The 26,545-nt window shown below is 44.3% G+C and overlaps 1 protein-coding gene across 2 annotated transcripts in view; it reads left to right on the top strand.

Annotated features, from left to right (window-relative positions):
* Positions 1-26,545, top strand: part of LOC132137160 (pappalysin-1-like) — a 124,818-nt gene that overhangs the window by 80,731 nt on the left and 17,542 nt on the right. The window contains exons 15-19 of one of the 2 annotated variants that reach the window (XM_059547454.1): positions 13,149-13,332; positions 13,551-13,758; positions 15,690-15,882; positions 16,277-16,424; positions 21,872-21,987. In XM_059547454.1, coding sequence (XP_059403437.1) covers positions 13,149-13,332; positions 13,551-13,758; positions 15,690-15,882; positions 16,277-16,424; positions 21,872-21,987 — 849 coding nt within the window. Of the gene's footprint in view, positions 1-13,148; positions 13,333-13,550; positions 13,759-15,689; positions 15,910-16,276; positions 16,425-21,871; positions 21,988-26,545 lie in introns of both variants that reach the window. The other variant, XM_059547453.1, reaches the window with a different exon arrangement.

Raw genomic sequence — 26,545 nt, 5'->3', positions numbered from 1 at the left:
TCCTTTTTTTTTTTTTTGCTTGCATGCCATTGATAAATAAAACATGGAGAACATCTAGAAAAGTACTTACAAAAGGAAAATGACAACTATAAACTATAGCTGGGCTTAAACTCATGTCTTGATTACTTTCCTTATTTTGAATTGAACGTGATAGAAAATGGGATTCATTGACTTATGGACAGTTAGTTTAATGAATTCACTTTGAATTCAACAATTGACTCGTGTTGAATTAGAGTTAATACAGGTAAAGTATTGAGATAAATGACAAAACGGTATTTACCTTTCAGCTTCAGATGCAGGTACAAGATCTGATGCAGTCGAACAGTTCAGTAGTTAACAGTTTTTTTCTTATATCTAGCAAATCATTGGTTTCCATTCACAAATCTCATAAGCTTAAGTCTGGTGTTTGTGTCGGCATGCATATGTGATCACGAAGGTCTGCTTGTGTTTTGCGTATGTGCGCCTTGCAAATCTTTTAATCGCGCTTGCATTTTCTGGTTCACTGCTGCTTGAACGTGTGAAGAAAGTGTCAGAGTGTAGTCAGTCAGGATGCAATTTGTTCAAGTCTATTTGACTTCAAAACAGTGGAGCACCATGCTTAGCCGCCACCGCACTCCCAGAGGACTCTGTTTAAGGCACAGCCACGGATCAGTGGTACTGCAGATCTGCCGGCCCAGTACACCCTCGCTAAGCAATGAGCAGCGATTACCGCAACTCAGTTGACCCCGGTCCTCCACACAAAAAGGCCAGTGGTGGCAATGGCAGGCCTTTACCCCACTCCACCTGGCCAAGTGTTTTGCGCTGTACTAATTCCACAAGCCATCGAACATCCTTCACCCCACCCATTCACAAAGAACGTTTTGGGACATTTGCAGCTCTGGTCTTTCAAAAACAACTCTGTTCTGTTTTCCAGCGCTTGTTCTCTTGTGATATTGACAGAAGGAGAACAAGGGGAAGAAAGAAAAGGGAAAATGCAAACATAAAAAAAAGAAAAGACGTCAAAGTGCTGTGTGTTCTTTGTAAGCACTTGGGCTCTACTGTATGTTGGGTGGGTTTCTGCCAGCAGCCGCAGTCGACTGAGAAGCTTGGCCTGTGAGTTATTATGCATTTGGAAGGAAAGGCAGCAGACAGTTTTTCTCTGCTTTTGGGAGGGCTCGATTTATTTAACAGATTGCACATTGGGGTACGGGGTTGGGGGCTTCGGGGGCCATTGGGGAGATGTCTAGTGCGGTTATGTAAGGTAGAGGGGAGAGTTTTCATAACTGTAACTTTAGTAGTGCTACATTTACAGCACTGCAGTGTAAAACTGAAATAGAAATACTGAGTTTTGAAATATCATCAACCTTCTTTCACCATGGCTTATCTGTTTAAAATGCACCCACAATCCTAGTGCAGTTTCTAAACCTCACTGGCTTTTGTGATATTGTTTAGCATTTGGTGAAGTCCTTAAAACAGGCCTATTTGATGCAGTATTATTTTAGTATTATGTATAACTATTTATAAACTGATATTATTACAATATAAATTATTTTCTTAGTATTTCGTCATTTTCTAGTCCAAATATTTAAACATTCTTAAATCAATATACATTGACTTGAAAAAGCAAAATGATTTAAGATATGAAGTCGTTTTCTGAAAAAAAAAAAAATAATAATAATAATAATTTTTTTCTAAGTTTTTCCTTAAAACAAGAAAAAAATATCTGTCAGTTGGGGAAATATTTTTTCCCTTTCATGTAAGATTTTTTTTTTCTTACTCCATTGGCAGTTATAGTTGGGGTAACACTTTTTTTTTATGAAAAACTGACCCCAGCCCAATGTAAGAAAGTAAGAAAGTCATTTTTTGCAGTTTTCACTTTAATTTTAGATCAAGTATTAATAGTTTTGTTAGATGCTTTTTTATTATCCATTTATTTTTATTTCAGTTTAAGTTTTAGTAATTTTAGTGCTTAAATTTATTTTCATTTAGATGCCAAAACAATATTTCTAATTTTCATTAAATGTTTTCGGTTTATTTCAGTTCATGACAATGATTTTTAAAAACTGATCTGATGTTCTCCTGCAGCGATGGTTTAATTTGGTTGTTTCTTCACCTGTTGGGCTAAGCCTGTTTATATTGATAGATATACATATAAACACATATACACGTTAAAAATATGTTGCACAAAAAATGTACTATATATATATATATATATATATATTCTGAATTCTATATAGTTTTTTTTCCTTTTAAAAATCTTTTACATTTAAAAGTATAATCTTTTATATTTAAGATACTCTTTTAATTTTACATCATATTGTAACAACGTACAGTTGTTCTATTACCGTGAGCTAACTAGAGCTAAGCTAGACTGTTTATTTTAATCTAACGGCTAGCAGGGTGGTAGCATCTATACGGCGCGACTTACTTTCGCTAGCGGGTAGAGCGAGCACTCGCGTCCCATACACCGCGCGACCGTGAGTGTCTCTGTTTTCGGAGAGTTATCAACAAACCAGCCAACAGGAGGCAGTAGTGTCTGTTAGTCTTTTAATTCGGAACTCAATATTCAAACTTACACAGGCAAGGCCATATCACAAGTCACTCCCCTACACATCTCTCTCCATGACGGTGACAGTCACCCATTTTTATAACATGGCAGTAAATGAACCCGAATCAACTCAAATTAACTTAGACATGAACATGTATAACATTACTAATACAAGAACTCAACCATCTTGCTTAAATAACCCATAATTGAACGTTAAACAAATACCCATGATGCACCTGGCTGCCAGTGCTGACTTACGGGTCATTTCATAAACCCCCCCCCCCCCCCCCCCCAAGAGGGTTAGTGTCCCCACAACCCTATTCTCCCACAACAAAATCCAACAAATGTCCTGGCCAACTTCGAACACGCTTCGGCCTCTCTGATGTTTTACCCCCAACGCCAGGCTCAACCCTGAGTCCGTTATTGTCCGTTGCAGCGCTGGGAGTGGATGGTGGAACAACATTCTCTTGTTCTGGGGCCAGTGGGTGGTACGGTGCCAACCGATCCTTGTGAAGCACCACCCGCCTACCCCGTCCAGGCATTCGGACCCGGAAGACCACCTCCGAAATTTGATTTAGTATCTCTCCGGGTCCCTGCCAATGATGAGTCAGTTTGGGTGACAACCCGCGCTTTCTCTGAGGGCAGAACACCCACACTCTGTCCCCTGGCTTAAGGGTAGGCCCGTGGGCCCGGGTATCGTACGCCCGCTTCTGGCGGGCTCCAGCGTCCTCTAGAGCCTCCCTGGCCAGTTGATGGACAGTGCCCAGACGCTCCTTTAAGCGGAAGTAGTCCAGTTCTGGTCCACCAGCAATCTCCGGCTCGGGGGGCGACCCGAACACCAAGTCCACCGGCGTGCGGAACTCCCTCCCAAACATCAGCGCTGCCGGTGTGCACTGACTTGACTCCTGCACTGCTGTCCTATATGCCCACAGGACCAGGGGCAGATGCTGGTCCCAGTCTCTCTGGTGCTGACTAGTGAAGATAGCAAGTTGGGTGGCCAGGGTGCGGTTGAACCGCTCAACCAGTCAATCACTTTGAGGGTGGAGGGGAGTGGTTCTTGTTTTCTTTACCCCCAGCCGCTGGCACACCTCACTGAACGACCGACTTTCAAAGTTCCGCCCCTGGTCACTGTGAAGTTCGTCCGGCACCCCGAAATGGGCAAACATCTCATCCACTAGTCACTGTGCCGACGTGGAAGCACTCTGATCCGGCACCGCATATGCTTCTGGCCACTTCGTAAAATAGTCCATAGCTACCAGGACAAAGCGGTTGCCGGCCTCTGTGATGGGAAATGGTCCCAAGATATCAACTCCGATCCTCTCCATGGGTGCCCCTACTAGGTACTGCTGCAACGGTGCATGAGAGCGTTGGCTGGGTCCCTTCTGTGCCGTGCAGACATCGCAGCAGTGAACATGTAGCTCTGCATCCTGCCGACACCTCCGGCCAGTAGAACCGCTGCCGCAGCCGCCGCACTGTTTTGGAGTTCCCGAAATGACCAGCTCCAGCTGCCCCATGAACCCAATGGAGGACTTCTGACCGCAGAGCGTGGGCAACCAGGAGTTGCAGACGGTCAACTCCCCCCCTGGGTGCCTGCCACCTTCTGTAGATCACATCATCGTGGAGCTCCAGGCTGCCCCACTGAGAATGAAGTGACTTGATCTCAGGCCCCTGTGAGGACACCACTGGCCAGTCTGGACGTGCTCGAGCCTCCAGCCAACCCCTCACCTTCACCAGAACTCGGTCATTCGCCTGCTGTTGTCTTAGCTGCTCGATGGTGAATGGCCCTGCGTCTCCACCACTGCCACCCGGCTCTGTGGCTGCCGACGATGGGCCCAGATCTCGTTCTTCTTGGCGAGCACAATACCGAAATTCATCAGCAAGGCATGGACATCTGGAGAGGGCATCAGCGCTGGCATGCTGCCGCCCTGGTCGGTGCTGAACCTCGAAGTCGTACTCTTGGAGGATCTCCAGCCACCTTGCCACCTGACCCTCTGGTTGGTGGAAGTTCAGCATCCAGGTGAGGCTAGCGTGGTCGGTCCTCAGTGTGAACCTGGTGCCCAGGAGGTAGGGCCTGAAGTAACGGACTGCCAGGACCACAGCTAACAACTCCCGCTGGGTGACACAGTAGTTTCTTTCAGGACGACTAAGGCTGCAGCTATAATAAGCCACCACTCGCTCTCCAGTCTCCCCCTTCTGGGAGAGTACGGCGCCAACCCCCACGTTGCTGGCATCAGTATCCACCAGGAAAGGTTGGTTGGGGTCAGGGTAGGCCAGAACAGGAGCATCTATAAGAGCAGCTTTTAGCTGGTGGAAGGCTGTCGCACAGTCCTCGGACCACCCGAATCGCCGACCCTTATTTGTCAGCTGATGTAAGGGGCTGGCGATGGTAGCAAAGTCTCTGACATACCTTCTATAACAGGAGGCCCAGGCCTAAGAAGCTCCGCAACTCAGTGATGTTGGTTGGTGGGGGCCAGTCCTTCACTGTGGCCACCTTTGTTGGGTCGGTGGCCACCCCGCTCTCACTAACAACGTGCCCCAGGAACTGCGTTTGGCGGGTGAGCAGGTTACACTTGGCCGGGTTCAACCGCAGCCCGGCATTACGGATGGCTGTCAGGACCTCCCTTAAATTGTGGACAGCGTGGTCAAAGTCTCTGGCATGGACTAACAGATCATCCAAATAGACCACACAGCGGGTATGGGGAATGTCTTTAAGGACCCGCTCCATCAGCCTCTCAAAGGTTGCTGGGGCATTACACAGCCCAAAGGGCATCACCTTAAACTGCCACAGTCCTTGCCCTATGGTAAACACAGTTTTGGGTCGAGCCTCCGCTGCCAGCTCCACTTGCCAATACCCACTGCGCAAGTCCAAAGAGCTGAACCAACAGGATCCAGCAACATAATCCAATGCGTTATCAATGCGCGGAAGTGGGTATGAGTCCTTGCGGGTGACTGAATTTAGCTGCCGAAAGTCCATGCAAGGGCGCCACCCCCTCGTTTTCTTCCGCACCATGACCATAGGTGCAGCCCAGGGACTGTCTGAGGGCTCTATAATGCCGTTAGCTGCCATATCTCGGATCATTTCTTCAGCAGCCTGGCGCTTGGTGAGAGGCAGTCTGTGGGGCCGCAAGCGAATGGGAGCAGCGGGGCCAGTGTCAATGTGATGCTGCACCAAACTGTTCTAGTACAGTCCTCCTCTCGAGCGGCAAAAATGTCCACAAAGTCTTTCAATAGGCATTGCAGCTGCTCCTGCTGCAGCAGGCTCAGATGCTCACTGCTTCGCCGCCCCAACTCCTCAACAGCAGCAACAGTCTCAGGTGATGGATGGGTGAAAGGAGCGTGAAGTGTTAATGACTGGGAAGCACTGATCTGAGCTGCAATACTCCCATGGAGCACCCCTTGAGTCTCTGCAGATCTTGTATGGCGGCCGGGGGCCGGAGCCAGTGAACACTGGTGTCTAAGCGGTGGCTGCGGGGCGGCAGCCTCTCAATGATGACTCCGACCCGACCGGAGCGGCACGCTCTCATTACCTAAGCACAGTACGGGCCCCAGCACGTCGACACATGCTCCCCAGTGGGCCAACAAGTCCAAACCAACAATGCACTCATCTCTGATGTCGGCGAGCCAGAACTCATGGCTTGTCTGGCTCATCCCCACCGCCACAGACAACAGCTTCTTCCCAGGCATTACTGTCTTTTCACCCGTGATGGTGAGGAGTTTGGTATTGGTGGGGGTCCAGTCCCGTGGAAGAGGACCGGCCGTCCCTGGCAACAATCCTTTTCGTTGCAAGCAAATGGTGGACCCCGTATCAACCAGGGCACTGCAGGGCTGTCCGTCAATAACACAGTCAAGGTACAATCCTCTGATTAGCCCACAGCGCTCCACAGTAGGGCAGTCATTGTGGAGGGGTGCCAAAGAACGGGGTGAGGGTCCCCTCACTGCCTCACTCCAAGGTCGTTTCCCGGGGGTGATGTTGCCCGGGGCCGGGGACTCGGGCAGGGCAGTCCCTGGCGAAGTGCCCCGGTTCTCCACAGCGGAAGCAGCGGTCTAGTCTCGACCTCCGTCGGGGGGTCACTGGTTGAGCCCGGCTGACCTCCTCCTCCTGAGACTGGACACCGTCAAGCTCTCGTTCTGCTGCTCTTGCTAGCTGGCGCTGGAGTGGAGATTGACCTGTTGTCGGCCCAGCCTGCAGCACTTCCTCAGCTCGCTCAGCCTCTCTCAGTGCCTCGCTCAGATCTTGAGGTGATGACAAGCGGACATGCTGACGTAGCCGCTCAGGTGTAAAGCCCCGCAGGAAAGCATGGAGGCTCAGCTCTTCCCTCGCTGTGGCTGGGAAGGTAGGGTAGCCTTTCCTAACATGGACACGTATGTCAGCGGCGAATGCCCCCACACTCTCTCCTTCACGTCGACGTCGGTTAGTAAGCTCTTCCCTGCTCTGCTCTGCAGAGGTTCTCTGCCCGAAGCGGCTGTTAAGGGCAGCGGTGAGGGCCTGGATATCACGTCGCTCTTCAGGAGACAGATTGATGAGGACCTGAAGTGCAGGACCCTCCAAGGCGAGGGCCAAGTGAGTCGCCGTCTCCTCACGGGTCCATCCATCGTGGAGAGCAGCCAGATCGAGCTGGGCCAGGTAGGGCTCCAGGGGCGTCAACCCGCTGTATCGTGGTAGCTTTGCGGGTGATCGTGAGAGGAGGCCAGCCTGGACACTGATTTGGCGTGTTGGTGTGAGAGTCGCAGGTTCATTCTGCCCATGCCTAGGAGAGCGATACACAGTCCGGGAAACGCTGGCGCCATCAGGCCAGTGTGGAGCCCTGTTTCTCCGCAGGCGCTCTAGCGTGATACGGTTCTCTCTGAGAGCACGCTCTATTTCGCCTATACTTTGCTCCATAGCTTCGTCTTCTAAACGGCCTAAATCCCACTTCTGACACCAATGTAACAACGTACAGTTGTTCTATTACCGTTAGCTAACCAGAGCTAACCTAGACTGTTTATTTTAATCAAACGGCTAGCAGGGTGCTTGCATCTATACAGCGCGACTTACTTTCGCTAACGGGTAGAGCGAGCACTCGCGTCCCATACACCGCACGACCGTGAGTGTCTCTGTTTTCGGGAGTTATCAACACACCAGCCAACAGGAGGCAGTAGTGTCTGTTAGTCTTTTAATTCGAAACTCAATATTCAAACGTACACAGGCAAGGCCATATCACAAGTCACTCCCCTACACATCTCTCTCCATGACGGTGACAGTCACCCATTTTTATAACATGGCAGTAAATGAACCCGAATCAACTCAAATTAATTTGACATGAACATGTATAACATTACTAATACAAGAACTCAACCATCTTGCTTAAATAACCCATAATTGAACGTTAAACAAATACCCATGATGCACCTGGCTGCCAGTGCTGACTTACGGGTCATTACAATATATTCTATGTCTAATTCTGTTACCATTTGTGTTTGGTACAACATAATCAAAAGAATCATCAGAATGTAAAATGTAAAAATGTGACCATATAAAGATTTAAAAGAAATTGCCGTGGATGGATTTCAAAGTCTCACTTGCGTTCGAGCCAGAGAGCTGATAACAGCAGTGCGATACATTTACAAGTGCTGATCCCAGCACAGTCATTACAGTTTATCAGCCATCTCCAGGGAGCTCATAATGTGTGTTCCTAAAGGATTTAGTCAGAGACAAATTAGCCTTTTCATCATTAACCTGTTACCGTAACATCACTGAGAAGGTGCCAATACAGTCCTATTGAGAGAAAAACAAAACTGCATTAGGAGCTGTTACAAACAGAGATTAATATGTGTTAATAAGGTTGCAGGCCAAGCATCAAGGGTTCTGATCTTGCAACCCATCATGAACAGAGGACAGTTTTGGGAGTAGATAACTACAGCAACAAGCACCACTACAGTGTCATGTCTTTGTGTCCGCAGCTTCCTGGCTGCAGGCCGCTTGTTTTTGCCAACGTGTTATTGAGAGCAGAGCATGTCCTGAAATCACTGTTAGGCAAACAACATTTCAACAGAGCAGAGTGAAGCGGAGAGTTCAAGGTTTGCTTTACCCCGGTTTTCTTCTCTTTTTTCTCTTTTTTTTTAAGCGCTTATGCATGTTTGTGTGTGTGTGTTGCTTAAGTGTGTTACTATGCATTCGTGCGTGCATGTATGAGTGCGCAGAGAGAGAAACACAGGATGGGGCTTGGGTGTAGAAGAAAAGCCAACAGAGGCATCTGTGTTGAATTAGGCACAGTAGTCAGTGGTAGTTAAATACTCAGTGGAGGAGGAATCAGCAGCTGTAAAGTTTTAAAAGAAGGAAACTCAGCACGCAGACACCCCTCTCCCCCTCTGCAACTTGCCACCCCCCGATGTGACGGCAGTCCCCTTCCCCTATGTTCACCACAAGGAGTGACCCGTCATGATATAACTTCCAAGCAGGAGCGGTGTATTTCCGTTTGTTTACGCATGCGACACGGATTACATAATGTACAGGTGGGCATTTAAATAGTCCCCTGCATGTTTGTTTTTTTTCTGTTCAACCACAACAGCTTATGATTTTCCTTTTCGTCCCACATAGCCCATGTGACTGTGGTGATTTCTTTTACTGCTCCTGTAATACAGCCAGTGCCGGCTAATAAACCTTGTGTCTAAACTGCCATTGAGCTTTGAAATGGCTTTGAGAGAGCCAGAGATGTCTGGGCAGGGAAAGCTAGATGACACTTTTATGTACTTCTGTACCCTCTCGAAAAGTTTTATAAAGAAGGCAGGTATGTGGACTAACACGCTCTTTGGCATTGTTATGACATAGACGGCAGCCTCTCTGGTCCTAGGGGGAGATGTTGAGTAGATCATGACTGCCGTTCTGTTTGGAATTTTATTGAGCCAGTGATATGAGGTCTTTTATTACATTGCTGCCCTCACATGAAGCAGTCAAATAGAGACTTTTTGTTTTATAAACAGTTGTGTTGCTGTTCATTTTTGTTTTGTTTACTTTTGGATGTTGCTTTACCTAATTTAGTCTTGTGCTTAGTTTAGTTTTTGATTTGCTTTGTTGTTGTTTTTTATGTCTGCTTTTTTAACTTTATTTTTGTTGTTTTGTTTAATTATAGGTATGCTTAATTTTAATTTTTATTTTTTTGCTTAGTTTTCTGTACTTTTGCTTTATTTTTTTGTTTGATATTTTTGTTGCAATGTTTTTATATCCAGTTTAGTTTTTGCTTTGCTTAGGTTTTTTTTTGCTTGTTTTTTTATTTGTTTTGTTTTTACTTTGTGCTTCATTTAATTCTGTTTTGTTATTTTTATTTGTTTGTTTTTAGTCCATTTTTGCTTTGCCTAATTTATTTTGCTTAGTTTATTTTAACTTAGTTTAGTTTTTGTCTTTTATATTTGTTTTTACTTTTTTGCTGCTTGCATTTTGTTTAGTTTAGTTGAGTTTAACTTTTGGTTTGCTTAATTTAATTTAGTTTTGTTTGATTTGATTTTTTTTTTTTTTTTGCTTTGCTTTGTTTATTCATTGCTGTGCTTACCTTGGTTTTATGTATTTTGCTTTTTTCTTGTTGTTTTGTTTTGTTTTCAGATATTCACCTCAAATATTCAAAACTCACACTTTTATGGTGAGCTGTTTTCAATAAGAGCTGCAGCACAAAAAAAGGAAGAGGGAAAGAAGGGGGTAAAAAGTGTTTTGTAACTGTGTCTGGATTGCATTTCAAGTGCTTCCCGCAGCTTTGCTCAGTTTTAGGTGCTGGTACATTTCCTGAGAGGGTAAAGAACATTAGATAAGCTCACCACATTCCAGCCCATAAAAATCTGCAATTTCAAATAAAGAGACAAGAGAAAAAAAAGTAACCTGGGTCACAGTAAAGCAGCAACAAAACTGCTGTTGGTATATCTATGGTTTTGTTTAGTGGATGCAAGTTAAAAAACATTTGCCATATAATCTGTGCCATGCCAGCATAAACTGTTTCAACAAACATTTGACATTTTTTTTTTTTTTTGGAACCGTCCAGCTTTCATCACTTGTCATAAACAAAAGGAGAAATCTGTGGAGAAGGGCATGTTTAACTCTGTGCTTCATTAAAACAAGTCTGGAAGCAAGAGTGGATGGAGCAAGAGAGAGACTCTTTGTTCTTGTCATAGCATAACTATTTGGGTTTTTAAACTGCGCAGGTGCGTGAGAGAGAGCCTATGGAATCACCAATAATCGAAAAAATATACTTTCAGACAAACTAATAAACTAACGTTAAATATAAAAATATTGTATTTAAAACAGCTAGTTCATATATAGTCGGACGCAACTGTCATATCGAGCGTCCTGTGACAAATTTGCCGCATCTGCACACCAAAGTTATCAGTCTAAATGTCAACGGTGAAAATCAATAGTAGATTTCAACAGTTTAACACTAATAAAGTCATGTAGTCATGGCCTAGTGGTTAGAGAGTTTGACTCCTAACCCTAGGGTTGTGGGTTTGAATCCCAGGCCGGCAATACAATGACTTAGGTGCCCTTGAGCAATGCATCAAACCCCCAACTGCTCCCCGGGCGCCGCAGCAAAAATGGCTGCCCACTGCTCCGGGTGTGTGTTCACAGTGTGTGTGCACTTTGGATGGTTTAAATGCAGAGCACGAATTCTGAGTATGGGTCACCACACTTGGCTGAATTTCACAGCACGAACGCAGAGTCGTGGACTTCTTCCATTCCTACTTCCGAAAGCGTATGCTAATGGTCCGCTCTTTAACAAACATATGAACAAACAATTGCCCAGAATTATTGCAAATCTGGCTGTCTTCGTATTCTTTTATTGATGGATTGCACAGGTTTGAATAGCAATGGGCTTCTTTACACTTGCAGTTGTCCACGCGGTAATACAAAATGGGAGGCACGCGGTTGTCTGCTCAGAGCCTCCACGCACACTCTCTGATGACGATTTTTAAATCACGTGCACCATAGCGGACACTAGCGGACTCGCGCCCCATGATGTGCTCGACGCACCACCACAGAAACAAGAATGGGATGCATTCTGACATAACTGTGGCATTAAACTCAGTTAGTGAGAGCTCATTTAAAATATTGCACACATATAGGCCGTTCAGATTACTTGTTAAAGTGCAACGAAATACCTTATATCTGCAGACGAACTACGTATGTTTGTGGATGGAGACTTCTTCATCGGCTACAGGCTCTAATCCTCTTTTGCGTGCGCATGTGTGTGTGTGAAACGTGGTGCTAAAGTGAAATAGCTGGGCAGTTTGAGAGCCAAATTATAATAGGCCGCCTAATAAAAATAATAATAGTTATTATTATTATAATTTAATACATTAATAGGAGAATGAGCCTAATATTGTCTGCTATCTGCTATCGTCAATATCTCTATCGTCGATACAAGATACCATCGTCTATCGGCACAACCCTACAAGGCACTGAACCCCCAGTTGCTCCCCAGGGAAACTGGATATAGCTGCCCACTGCTCCGGGTGTGTGTTCACTTCTCACTGCTGTGTTTAACCCACTTGGATGGGTTAAATGCAGAGCACCAATTCCGAGTATGGGTTACACGACTTTCAAAATATCACAACTTTCACTTTTACTTTCACTAAATATCCCAACATGTTACTCAAGAGACGAGGACAACTAAATAGTCAAAATAAACTATAGGCAGACTAGTCTTCATTGTTAGACTGGATTTTGATGGAGTGAGGAGAGAGTAAGGAGTAAGGAGAATTTATTAGCATGTTCTCATGCACCTTTTGAAGTATGCAATTGTCTTTTTTGGTTAGAGGAAGGAGTCGTCCTCTCTATGACTCCAATCAATCTTATGCGGGAATAAATTCATTTAACCTTTTTGTAATAAATCAATAAAAATTATCTGCGGATGTATAACAGGAGTGGGAAATACTATATGTACTACTAATAATGTCAACATTACCATATAAATGTTAGTGTTCAGCACAAAGGTTATTGCAGTTTACTGTAAGTATATAAACAATCATGAATTCGTGACAATTTGTAACTTTACTCTTATGTGAAAATAAGGATCTGATTCGTCACTCTCATTTTCACAGAACTGGGTTTGGCGCACTTGGACGCACTCAGGGTTTTCCAACAGAAAATCAGTTTCAAATCACTAATGAAACACAAGTCACTTTATGTCATGGCAGTGATTCGGCAGAATTTTCTGTAACAAAATGCGACCCGGAATTGAATTGTTTTGTTCTTATGGGAGGTCCAGTATGTGTGAGGTTTCATGGCTCTGCCTCTAGCACAGATGTCTTTGGAGACATCACACAGGTCAGACATGACTTAGTAAAACAGCAGAAATGACCTCTGACTCACTCTGCCTTCAGTTCTGACAGCTTTATATGCTGTACCCGAGCCATTTATTATCACCCAGTCAGACTGTTAGCTTCCCACTGCTTCCTTTCACCAAGAGATACATAAATACATTTAATTTAGTTGTATTTTTATATCTGTATGTAAAATGTTATTGAAACAGATGTGTATTACTTGATATGGTCTGGTCTGGTCTGATGGATGGTTGCGGTTTCAGTGAATTAACTGAAATAAAACAAAATGTTCTTTTCCCATATTTTGAACTATTGCCTTCATGTTTTTGCCCCTCGACAGTCTGAATCCACAGTGACCCTCACCTGCGCAGATGGGAAATGGAACAAGCAGGTGACCTGTGAACCTGTGGACTGCGGGCGGCCTGACAAGTACCACGTGCACCCGGCTGTCTTTGAATTCTCTGAGGGAACCACCTACGGCAAGAAGTGCACTTTTCAATGCCGGGAACCGGCTCAGCTTGTGGGTGGGTATAGACCCTGACACATCCTAAAACTAAAGGCTCTTGGGATTGAAAGGTCAGCTCTGTAAAAGGCCAAATGTGGTTTTGACTCCAACTGCAAAAAATTAAAATAAAACAATGCACACTGAGAAAACAGTGCTGTGTTTTACACCAAATCAAAGTAGGTTGATTTTACATCTGTGGGCAACTTGTCCTGTTTCTTTTTTCTTTTTTCTCCGCAGGTAGTAATAACGTGCTGACGTGTATGGAGGATGGCATGTGGTCCTTCCCTGAGGCTCTTTGTGAGCTTCGCTGTCCGGTCCCCCCTCCAGTACCTAATGCTGTCCTGCAGACCAAACGCTGCAATGCCATAGGCCTCAAAGTTGGGTCTTTCTGCAAGTACAAATGCAAGCCTGGCTACCATGTTCCCCATACAGACAAGACCCAGAGGTGAGACAACACTAGACCATGCATAGTTACATTAATTTTGAGTTCCATATTCATACTGTACCATCCTTTTGTAGTTATAAATCTGGACCTCTTTTAAATGTCAAATTTAGATTTGAAATGTAGAAGACCCATTTTTACAGGAAGCAATTGTGTTTGGTTTTTATGTGCCATTTAACTCATAATTAATGAGAATTAATGAGAAAGGATTTTTAGAAATCTTGGCCAACTGAAAAGTATGAACATGAAAAGTATGAGCATGTACAGCACTCAATACTTAGTTGGGGCTCATTTTGCCTGAATTACTGCAGCAATGCGGCGCGGCATGGAGTTGATCAGTCTGTGGCACTGCTCAGGTGTTATGAGAGCCCAGGTTGCTCTGATAGTGGCCTTCAGCTCTTCTGCTTTCTTGGGTCTGGCATATCGCATCTTCCTCTTCACAATACCCCATAGATTTTTTTAATGGGGTAAAGGTCAGGCGAGTTTGCTGGCCAATTAAGAACAGGGATACCATGGTCCTTAAACCAGGTACTGGTAGCTTTGGCACTGTGTGCAGAGTCCTGTTGGAAAATTAAATCTGCATCTCCATAAAGTTGGTCAGCAGCAGGAAACATGAAGTGCTCTAAAACTTCCTGGTATATGGCTGCATTGACCTTGGACCAGTGGACCAACACAAGCAGATAATAATAATAATAAATTTTATTTGTAACGCACTTTACATCAATTCAATGACCTCAAAGTGCTACAATGCACATAAAACGATGACATGGCACTCCAAACCATCACTGACTGTGGAACTTTACACTGGTTTTGTTTCACAATCCTCTCCAGGGTGCTGCTATCCCTATTGCTTATACACTTTTTTGTACCACATCTTCGCTCTCTATTAATGTGCTTGGACACAGAGCTCTGTGAACAACCAGCCTCTTTTGCAATGACCTTTTGTGTCTTGCCCTCCTTGTGCAAGGTGTCAATGGTCATCTTTTGGACAACTGTCAAGTCAGCAGTCTTCCCCATGATTGTTTAGCCTACAGAAATAGACTGAGAGACCATTTAAAGGCTTTGCAGGTGTTTTGAGTTAATTAGAGTGTGGCACCAGGTGTCTTCAAAATTGAACCTTTTCACAATATTCAAATTTTCTGAGATACAGAATTTGGGATTTTCCTTAGTTGTCAGTTATAATCATCAAAATTAAAATAAATAAACATTTCAAATATATCAGTCTGTGTGTAATGAATGAATATAATATACAAGTTTCACTTTTTGAATGGAATTAGTGAAATAAATCAACTTTTTGATGATATTCTAATTATATGACCAGCACCTGTACAGTCGTTTTATATTCTACTTTGAAAATATACTAGGCCTGTGACCTGCGTACAACAATTGGTTTGGAAAATGAATAGACGGATGGATGGAAATTTATTTGGTGATAATTTGATGTCTGATAAAACCCTGTGCACCAAGATTCCCAGAAGAGTCATTCAGATTAAAGAAGGTCATTTTGGAAAGTGCTTGCTAGTTTTAAGTGCCGTATTAATCAGATGGTCCATAAACGGACTGTGGATGGTCTGTGAACATTTTATTCTAAGCACAGTGAATCATTAAAAACACTACACAACTTTTAAAAGGGACAGATTTAAAAACACTAGGTATCATACACTAAATGACTCAAGATCACCAATGCCATAGACTGAAGATAAAAAATTTGCCCCCATCATACATTGAATAATTTGCTGTGAAATCGTTCAACACAGACTACCCAAAATCTGCAGATTATGTCTTTTGGCAACTATCGTCAGCTCGTTCAGATTGCAAATCAGTGGCAAATCTGGGCAAAAGTGGTGAAATGTATTCCAGCCTTTACATGTTCAAAATTTATGATGAGAGTTCTGCTGAATCTATCTATTTTTGTGATAATGAACATGTTGTAGGTCAGTGCCTGTGATGTACCACAGGCGTGCATTTAAGCGGCAGTGTACGGAGGATGGAACCTGGCAGTCGGGTGAGTGTGTGGCAGTCACATGTGAGCCACCTCCTCCCATTTTCCATGGTACCTACAAGTGCACAAATGGCTTTCAGTTCAACAGCAACTGCTGGATCGACTGCAACAGGGCTAACCACACGGTGAGACAGCACAGCCGCTGCAAGCAGGTCTGTCATGTTCTCTCTCTCTTCTCCTCGTTTTCTCTCTTCCTCCATCAACATCTCAGTCCATCACTTCCCATTACTGTCTGCAGCGCCTTCCATTCATCATGCGCACCCTATCACTCACTTTTATGCATCATGATTTTTCTGTGTCATCCCTCTGGCTATTCATCAGCAGCATGACTGGTAGACTGACAGATCTTATGTATGCTTTGTTTCAATTGTCAGTTACACAGCTTGGCAACTGTACCTTGAGGTCATGCCCATCCTTGGCCTCCACCCTTACATTCAACCACATATGTTTTTTGCCAAGTGGTGATGGTTAGTGAGCTTCGTTTATGATGATTAATAGAAATGTTGGCCTTTGCTCCAGGGTCCTTCCACCAATGTGATCCAATGCAGAAAGGACGGGAACTGGACCGGTTCCTTCCGTCTCTGCCCCAACCTGACAGGCCAGTGTTCCCTTCCACAGAATCTCAGCCCAACTATCCATCTCAACTGCAAGGATGGATATGACATAGGTCTCTGATTCTCTGCTTTTCACTTCTTAGGCATAAAACACACTGCACACACATGTATGCACTGCATTCTCAACATTGCCACAAGGGACAGTGTAACAACAGCATGTTTTTGAGTAATTTCAAATTCTGTCTTAATCAGAGATTTTTTTGAATCAAACCCATTTGTCTCATTGGTTTGGAGAGCTGATTTTTAGTAAAAACTCAGTTTTGACTAAATATGTGGTTGATGTGTATTCCAGTAGCTATTAACATAAACTCTCACTAGGTTTATATCTGTCTGGTTAATTAGTCTTGACGAAGCAGTTTGTATCTGTGCAAATCCTTTAAACTATCCTCACGTTTTTAGCTACACTACAGTTCAAAAGTTTGGTGTTCATTGTTACTTACTGGACAGACACATTGATAACATCTGGAGAGTCTTGTATTTAGAGGGCAAATGGGAGCTCCTAGATGTTTTAAAACACGCAAGTTTGTTTACTGGATGCTTTGCTCAGAAAGGGCTATAAGTGCGTTCTGAATACAAAAACTTGCGCAAATTAGTTTCTCTAATAGCCTACTTCTTATTAAATGTATTAATTATAATTGTAATTAGTATTATAAACAGTGCAAAAAAACTATTTGTTAATTCAAATATGTGTTGGCCTTTGTAAAATATGGGACAAATCATTTTATCTTAAATATGAATGATTCCATATTTTAAGGGATGGGTGGCCACCCTAATAACTGGCTGTGTTTACATAAATTTTGTGTCGTAAAAAAACATTTTGAGACGCAAATGTATTAAACCACTTACACTGAGTCACGCACAGCCACATGTGCGATCAGTCTTCACAAACAAAGTGCGCGTCAGCATTTGAAATTGAAAGCAGCCTTCTTTTAGTGAGGTTCATATTTTAAATATATAATTCCACTGCATTCCAAACAACATAAATTATGACTTTGTAGAGCATTTGTAAGGAATAATGCAGAAGGGCGAGACAGCACACTTTAAGTGTAAAGCGCGCGTCTCTCATAGCGCATCGTATGCAATGAAGCCCATGAATGTCCTTGTAATTCGCGTCAACCTTTCTGAACTTTATGAAAGATTAATTTATGGATGGTTCTAATGGTGTATTTGTGTGAGGAATTGGAAGCAAACAGGGTACGGGTGTTTCTAAAGCAAAATCAGTGTCATCGCGTTAAAAACAAAGCTCAGAATCGATTCTGAAATTCTGCCAACCCTACTGTTTTTGTTCAGATCAAAGTGAAAATCAACCTATGTTTTTATGTTGCAAACATGCAGAGTTGTAAATGTGAACGTCTCGTTTACGTACGTAACCCTCATTCCCTGATGGAGGGAACGGAGACGTTATGTCGAACGACATATGGGGTCTCACTTGGGAGGCCAATCACCTCTGAATTTAAGAGAAAATGCCAATGAAAATTGGCTAGTGGATTAACACACCTGAGCCACTCCCCGAGCCACGGGTATAAATAGGGCAACAGGTGCATCCACTCATTAGGTTTTACGCTGAGGAGCCAAGAACGTGTCCCGGCAACAGCGAACGGTTCAAGGTTGTGGCATGGGGACATATCGTCTCCGTTCCCTCCATCAGGGAACGAGGGTTACGTACGTAACCGAGACGTTCCCTATCTGTCGGTCACTACGAGTTATGTCGAACGACATATGGGGTCCTATGGAAAACGCCACAACCTGAACATCGTCACAACCCTGTGGCGCTGCAATTGTCGACAAGCCCTGGCGTGCCACAAAAGCCACGCTTAAGGTCGTAACCTTCCCAAAGCCCCAGCGCAAATTCACTGACCTTGGTACCGAAGGGGCCAAAGGGTGACTACATTGCTGCTGGAGAAGGCCACGCTGCTGTTCCGCCCACATAAGTTAATGGAAGGGATTTCAACCTTCAGAGAAAGATTGCTTCAAATCTTCCCTATTTGTTCTTTCAGCTTTGGCAAGACAATGGGGAAGCGAGCCTAGGAAAAGGTCGCTACGGAGACCACATCCTACCCGTAGGGAGGTGACATGTGGATATACCGATATGGACTGACCCAGGGGGCAGTACTACATATGGAAGGGGTCTCTGAGGCAGGTCCTACCTTGGAGTAGGGATGGAACGGCTGCCAGAAGAGACTGACAGAAAGGGTCTGTCAAGGGAAGACACGGGTTTGCCAAGAGGGAAACCTTACCGTGGAAGAATACCCATATGGGATTACCCATAGGGAACCAAGCCATATGAACACCTAGCCCAGTACAGGGGCTGACCGGAACTCCGGGCATGCTAACACCAGTACTGGGCCTGGCGACAGACTGCTCCGCCAAGTCTGACTGCCGAGGGTGCTGGAGGATGCTCGACCAGGGTACGCCAACCGGGAAACTCTACTGGGAGAAGAAAGGCGCTCACATCCCCAAGGGAGTGGTGGGAACCTTGGGCACGTATCCAGGCCGGGGTCTCAGGACAACGTGAGAGTAGGCCGGCCCGAACACAAGGCACTCTACACTTACCGAAAATGCTTGGAGGTCCCCGACCCTCTTGATGGAAGTGAGCGCGATCAGGAGCGCTGTCTTGAGAGACAGGAACTTAAGTCGACTGAATCCAGCAGCTCAAAGGGACCCCTCTGAAGTCCCGCCAGGACAATAGAGAGGTCCCAGGAGGGAATCAGGGGTGTCCTAGGAGGATGTAACCTTCTGGCACCCCTCAGGAACCTAACGATCAGGTCATGCTTCCCCAGGGACCGGCCGTCCACTGCATCGTGATGGGCTGCAATGGCAGCCACATACACTTTCAGGGTGGAGGGTGACAGCCCACGATCCAACCTTTCTTGCAGGAAAGAAAGCACGACTCTGACCGGGCATCTCCGGGGGTCTTCTCGGTGAGAAGAACACCAATTCGTGAACAGACTCCACTTCAGAGCATAGGCCTGCCTCGTAGAAGGGGCTCTAGCCTGAGTGATAGTGTCTACCACTGCTAGGGGCAGATCACTTAGGTCTGCCGCGTCCCATCCAGAAGCCACACGTGGAGGTTCCAGAGATCTGGACGCGGGTGCCAAATGGTGCCAAGCCCCTGAGAGAGAAGGTCTCTCCTCAGGGGGATGCGCCAGGGAGGGGCTGTCACGAGGAGCATGAGTTCCGAAAACCGGGTCCGGGTGGGCCAATAAGGCGCAACCAACAGGACCTGTTCCTCGTCCTCCCTGACCTTGCACAGTGTGCGAGCAGGCTCACTGGGGGAAACGCATACTTGCGTAAAGCCCGAGGCCAGCTGTGTGCCAGTGCATCTGTGCCCAGGGGGGCCTGGGACAGGGAATAGTACAGCTGGCAGTAGGAGGACTCGTGGGAAGCAAACAGGTCTACCTGGGCTTCCCCGAATCGACTCCAGATCAGCTGGACCGTCTGGGGATGGAGTCGCCATTCCCCGGGGAAAGTGAGCTGTCGCGAGAGCGCGTCGGCTGCACGATTGAGCTCCCCCGGGATGTGGATAGCGCGCAGCAACTTGAGCCACGTCTGACTCCAGAGGAGGAAATGGCGGGCGAGTTGAGACATGCGACGTGATAAATAGACCGCCCTGTCGGTTGATGTACGAAACAGCCGCAGTGTTGTCCGTGCGGACCAACACGTGCTTGTTCAGCAACAGCGGACGAAACCGTCGTAAAGCTAGATGCACTGCCAGCAACTCCAGACAGTTGATGTGCCAAAGCAGTCGTGGTCCTGTCCAAGACCCCGAAGCTGCCTGCCCGTTGCATGTCGCGCCCCAGCCCGAGTTGGAGGCATCTGTTATGACAATAACGTGCCGGGACACTTGTTCTAAGGGCACGCCGGCCAGTAGAAAGGCAAGGTCCGACCAGGTGCTGAATAGGCGGCGACACATCGGTGTGATGGTGACACGATGTGTACCGCGGCGCCATGCCCATCTCGGGACTCGGGAGTGCAACCAGTGCTGAAGTGGCCTCATATGAAGCAACCCGAGCGGCGTGACTGCGGCTGCGGATGCCATATGCCCCAGGAGCCTCTGAAAGTGTTTCAGTGGTACCACTGTCCTGCCTCTGAAGGAACTCAGGCAGTTCAGCACTGACTGGGCACGCTCGCTGGTGAGACGTGCCGTCATACTCACCGAGTCTAACTCCATACCGAGATAAGAGATTCTCTGCACAGGGGAGAGCTTGCTCTTCTCCCGGTTGACCTGAAGCCCCAACTGACTGAGGTGCCGGAGCACGAAGTCCCTGTGATCGCACAACTCCTCTCGGGACTGGGCCAAAATGAGCCAGTCGTCGAGATAGTTGAGGATCCTGATGCCCACTTCCCAGAGTGGGGCAAGGGCACCCTCCGCGACCTTCGTGAAGACACGGGGGAACAGAGAGAGCCCGAAGGGGAGGACCTTGTACTGCCACGCCTGACCCTCGAAGGCAAAACGCAGAAACGGTCTGTGACGAGGGAGGATCGAGACATGAAAGTACGCGTCTTTCAGGTCGATCGCTGCAAACCAATCCTGGGGCTGGACGCATTTGATAATGCGTTTCTGCGTCAACATCCTGAACGGGAGCTTGTGCAGGGCTTGTTTCATTGCTTTGAGCGCCTTGGCTTGGTGTACCTGCAGGATAGCCATGGCATGCAGGTCCTCTGCTCGAGCCAGAGAAACCGGGACGGGTGGCGCCAGAGGGGTCTGCTGCACTCCCCTTGAGGAGTGAGAGACGCGATCGCACCGCTGCCATGTTCATACGCCCACAGTAGACGCATGAATCATCCACGAGCGCAGCCTCAGCGTGTTGGATGCCCAGACACTGCAGACAACGCTCGTGACCGTCCACCGAAGACAGGAAACGACCGCATCCAGAAGGACACGGACGAAACGGCATCTTGAAAAAGACGCGAATCGCCCGTGATTTGCTCTTTTAGAAAACTGTCTCTTTTAGCCGAAGCGCCCAGGGGAATCGCCGTCACAGGGACACCGCTGTACCGCGCCGTCACACCGACCAGGAACAGCTTCTTTAAAACAAAGATGAATGGCTTTGTAGTGACTGCTCTCATCGACTACTCGGCTCCGAAGCAAAAATCTAATGAGTGGATGCACCTGTCGCCCATTTTTATACCCGTGGCTCGGGGAGTGGCTCAGGTGTGTTAATCCACTAGCCAATTTTCATTGGCGTTTTCTCTTAAATTCAGAGATGATTGGCCTCCCAAGTGAGACCCCATATGTCGTTCGACATAACTCGTAGTGACCGACAGATAGGGAACTGGTGGATCGACAAAAAGATAATGCATTATAAAAAAAACTAATTAATTAAGACAGTAAATACACTGTATTCACATTGTAGGGTGATGTCTATGATTATCATAGACATTGCCCTACCCCGCACATATGGTATTAATTTTATTTATGCAGTTCCCTTTTTTTTCCCCTGAAGCAGATATCAATATACCACGGTCATGAATAACACCTGTCTATGATGCCCAACAGGAACGGTGTGTGAGGTGGCCTGTAGAGATGCTAGCAGCAGTGTGGTCCTCCTGCCCAGCAACATGAGCAATGCAGCTGTGATGAAAGACCACTGGTGGAACCCACCCAAAGTTAAGGTGCGAGCACAAACATTATAAGATTTGGGTGGGCTCACTGTATCATAAATGCTGTGTCTCCTTCGTTTTATCTCATATTCCAAACTTTGCCATATTTTTTATGAATGTTAAACTGAATTTGTATGGTAAATGTTTGATACCAGGGCCAGATTCACGAAAATCTTCTTAAGAAATAAATCAAGAAATATCATAAAATAAATTCCACAAAGGTCAAAAGAATGTTCTTAAGTGCAATTCTGAAGTTCTCAAATATATTCTTAACAGCCATTATCTGAATGAATACATGACACACTATTTTTGCGCTTCCTGCAGATTAACCTAATAATCATAATAAGCATGCACACTATTTTCGTCGCGACTTTGACTGCCACTCAGATTCACGTTTTTAATGTGGCATGCTTTTGAACAGTTACTCTTAAAATAGCCTGTGTCAAGCTGCAGCAATGTTTCATTCATTTTTGTTCTGTGTTTTTGAGCTCTCATCTGAGTGAACGCTTCTGGTATGTGAGTCCGCGCTTCTACAGCAAACGCGTCCTGTGCGTTCATATGCGCTGAATACTGCCAAAGATTGTGTCGTATTTATAAGATAAAATTAAAAGCATCCAATTAAAGCTCCCTATCTGACTCGTTTTAGAGTTGCTACTGAGTTTTGAAGTCAGCAAAAAGTAGCGTCACACACAGGCTAATGACTGATCATGTTTACATTAACAGTCATCGCTGTCACTTCAGAAAACTTGTGCACATTCCTAGTCCCACTATTTATTATATGTAGCTGTTGTTGTAATGCTTAAATATAACAATTAATTTGAAATAACCCAATCAATTAATTAAATAATTCTTACTGTTTGGGATTTAAGATGCGTCTGGGGCTGTCCTAAATTTAAGAAATTATTTACGATGATTTATAAGAAGATTTTTTTTTCAAGAATTTAAGAACAAAAAAAATAAGAATATTCTTAAGGTGAATTTTTGGGAATACAAAATATTCGTAACTAAAAATTTATTGTTTCGTGAATCCAGCCCCAGGTCATAGTGCAAGCTGAATCTTCAAACATTTCCACAATTAAGTACCTATATTTAACACCATGGAGTATTTTTTTAACACATGATTATGACTTAACTTCTCAGAAGTCATCTCAATCATCGGCAGATGGTTGTAACCTAAACACTAAAAGTGGTCAAAATAAATACCTAATGATGTAAACACCAAAGTAGTCAGCAGTTGTTACTTAAAGCTTGCAGATTAATGCCTTTATTGATCATTAACAACAAAAATGGGCATGACAGATTTTTGCTGTAGGCTGTTATAAAATCCAATGCATCATTATGTTTAGCTGACTGAAATAGGCTGGACCACACACACACACGCTTATTCACATTGGTATGGTGGCATTTGCCCTTTCCCTGTGACTAAGAAAGCAGGGTTAACTTACCATCACATTAACCCTGAACTCTCTGTTGATTAACTCAAATGTTTTTTAGTCACAGTTATTGGTTTTAAAAACGCATCTTGGAGTAAGTTCAGTCAACTCAGTACATGTTCATGGTGAACATTACACAAGATATCCCCAAGAGACAAATCCAGAAGCCACCTTTTAATCGAGTGCTAAAAAGTAGCATGGCATGTGATGGAGTGTGAAGAGAATGACTTCTATGATTCCCATATTCTCCATATATACTGTATTTAAATCTACTATTCCTAAAAAAATCTTATGATTGCACTCCTTTGTTTGTTTCATCATTTATCATATTATTTATTGCAAATTATTTTATTCCTAGGGATTGTAATTCTTCAAGATTTACCCTTTTCCTTTCATATGCATTACATATCATCAAAACGTGTTCCACTAGGTGTTTCTCAATGTCAAGGAAGGATCCTTGGAAGCCAGAATTTCGAGGAAGCTTTGTCATCGACATCCGTCGAAGGAATGATCCAAAGTTGAGGATCCTCGAAGGACTGAGTCCTTCGTTCTAAAATATCCCATACACAGGAAAGGATGCATATGTGTATCCTTCGCGCTCTTCGCACTCTCAAGTCACCCACAATCCTATGCGCGCAGCTTTGCTATCTTGTTCAAAAATGTAAAAATGACGAACGTTAGCAGAGTCGGAGCGTTAACGTTTTTTATTTACGTTACCAAATATTTGTTATAACTGTAGTAAATATAAGTAAAGTTTAACGTTTAAATGCCAGTACAAATTACTACCATATTGACAGAGGTGGAAAGTAACGAATTACATTTACTCGCGTTACTGTAATTGAGTAGCTTTTTTGTGTACTTATACTTTTTAAAGTAATTTTTTAAATCTGTAATTTTACTTTTACTTAAGTATATTTTGTTTGAAGTATTGTATTTCGCTACATTTTAAAACACATTAATTACTGAGTAAAAAAAATACAAATAAAAAAAATAAATCGCTCCCTGGAAACTACGGCAGTAAATAATGGGCAGGAGGGCAAACTGGCGCTAAAATCACAAGAAAGATGCAGACGGACAAAACAGGCGTTAGTGGTGCAGACACCGCTGAAAACGAAACCCCGTCATATTCTGAAGTTGAACTCGAAGGAAATGAAGTGAACCCATGGCCATATGTATGCTCTATTATGCAGTGTAAGCTGTACTTGCCTAGGAAGACCAAACTAGCAGCTTATAAAATCTCGACAAGACATCAACCCTTCGCAATCATGTAGAGGTAAGCTAAATAATTGCATCGTTGCATTGGTGGTTAAAATGAAGCTTTGACATTTTAGCAAGAGGTTTTGCACAAATTAGCCAAAAAGACAGTGGTGAGGAGTGTGCTATTTTTGTTTTAATGATGTGCGCGCGCATTTATAGTGCGTTCTTTCACAGTGTGATTCAGTCTCCTAAAATGCATTTAGAATGATCACAAAATTGAAGATATAGGGGCAGAAAATTCACATATTTATATAATTTCCTATATTAAATCAAAATCACACAAAGAATGCCATCTTTTCCTCCAAAAATCATCATGAATATATACATACATATATATATAACAGTTCAGTAAACAAGTTAATTAAGAGACTTGCATTTTAGACACCATATTACCTTTTTTAGCTCTATTTCTACAACGGAAAATAATTCCAAACACAGCCACCAAAGCACAGTTTTGCGTCTCTGAGCAACGTGACAGTGTTTCGTTCCTGAATGAATCAAACGTTTAAATGATTCGGTTCAATCGCAATGACTCACTTATTAACAGTGACTGGCTGACACATACTGGCCATTTTAATTTCACATTTAAAGTATCTTTCCTCTGCATTAAAAGATGAGTTTGTTGATACTGATTTGCCTGGTAACAGCCCAAATGTTTTATTATTCTAAATAACTGATTCCTTTAATTAAAAACAACTAGTTTGAGATTAATATACCTATCCCAGGGGTGTCAAACTCAGTTCCTGGAGGGCCGTAGCCCTGCAGAGTTTAGTTCTAACCCTGCTCCAGCACACATATCATGTAGTTTTCAAATAAACCTAAATGATTAGATTAGCTGGATCAGGTGTGTTTAATTAGGGTTATATCTAAACTGTGCAGGACTGTGGCCCTCCAGGAACTGAGTTCGACACCCTTGGCCTGTCCCATTTTGACTCCCTCCCACTGTTAAAATGTAACTAAGTAATTTTTACTCTGAGTAAATTTTAAATGAGCTACTTTTTACTTTTACTTGAGTAGATTTTTAGACTGGTACTTTTACTTGTACTTAAGTAAAATTTCATTAATGTAATGATACTTTTACTTGAGTAGAATATTTTTGTACTCTTTCCACCTCTGCATATTGATATTGTAAATTATACAAATACAAATGGTTAACTGAACCGGACCTGTCATTTAACAATTGTTACGCTTGGTTGCTTCATCGGCATTTCTTTTATAAATAACTAGTTAAGTTGTCCAAAGTAATTTAACGATACCATTCACAGCGTTATTCAAAAGGACCTTTTCACTGACGTAATGACGCAATTACGTGCACTTGCTAGCCTGTTCCATTTACGTGTTCTCCGAATGCTAAAGAGGAGTCTCATTGAAAGAGACAAAAATGTGGCTCATTCTTCTGTATCTTTGTGGGAATTAGTGATTTCATGCAACAGTATATCAATAGCTGCAGTTAAGGTCACAGAGTCCAGACAGGTCTCAAGGAATATCCATTTCCGAATTTACTATGTCATTAATTTATATATGGACTACTGAATGACATTTCTGGGTGACATCATGCCCGCCAGTGGTTATGTGGCTGTCTGGATTATTCATTCCATATTTGCGTTTCCTCCTCTGTACTATTGTGGACGCCCTTTGGTGTCATGCTTTTTTCATTCTTTTTCGATGTGGTCTGTGCCATGTGGTTCTTTACTTAATTGTTTAAGCTGCAGTGGAGCTTTAGGAACCACAAACAAATTTACTGCCTGCATCCAAGAACGCTGCTATAGTTTCCTCCAGGCCTAATCCTCCATATCATAGGTTTTCTTCAGGATAAATCAGCCTTGCAAGGGGATTGACCCACAAGGTCCTCTGAGTTTCTTCATGGAATTTGTTGGAGA

This window comes from Carassius carassius, chromosome 4 (genome assembly GCF_963082965.1).
Source record: "Carassius carassius chromosome 4, fCarCar2.1, whole genome shotgun sequence".
NCBI classification, from domain to species: Eukaryota; Metazoa; Chordata; class Actinopteri; order Cypriniformes; family Cyprinidae; genus Carassius; species Carassius carassius.
Note: the sequence above shows the minus strand (reverse complement) of the source record. Positions and strands in the feature narration are given on the sequence as shown.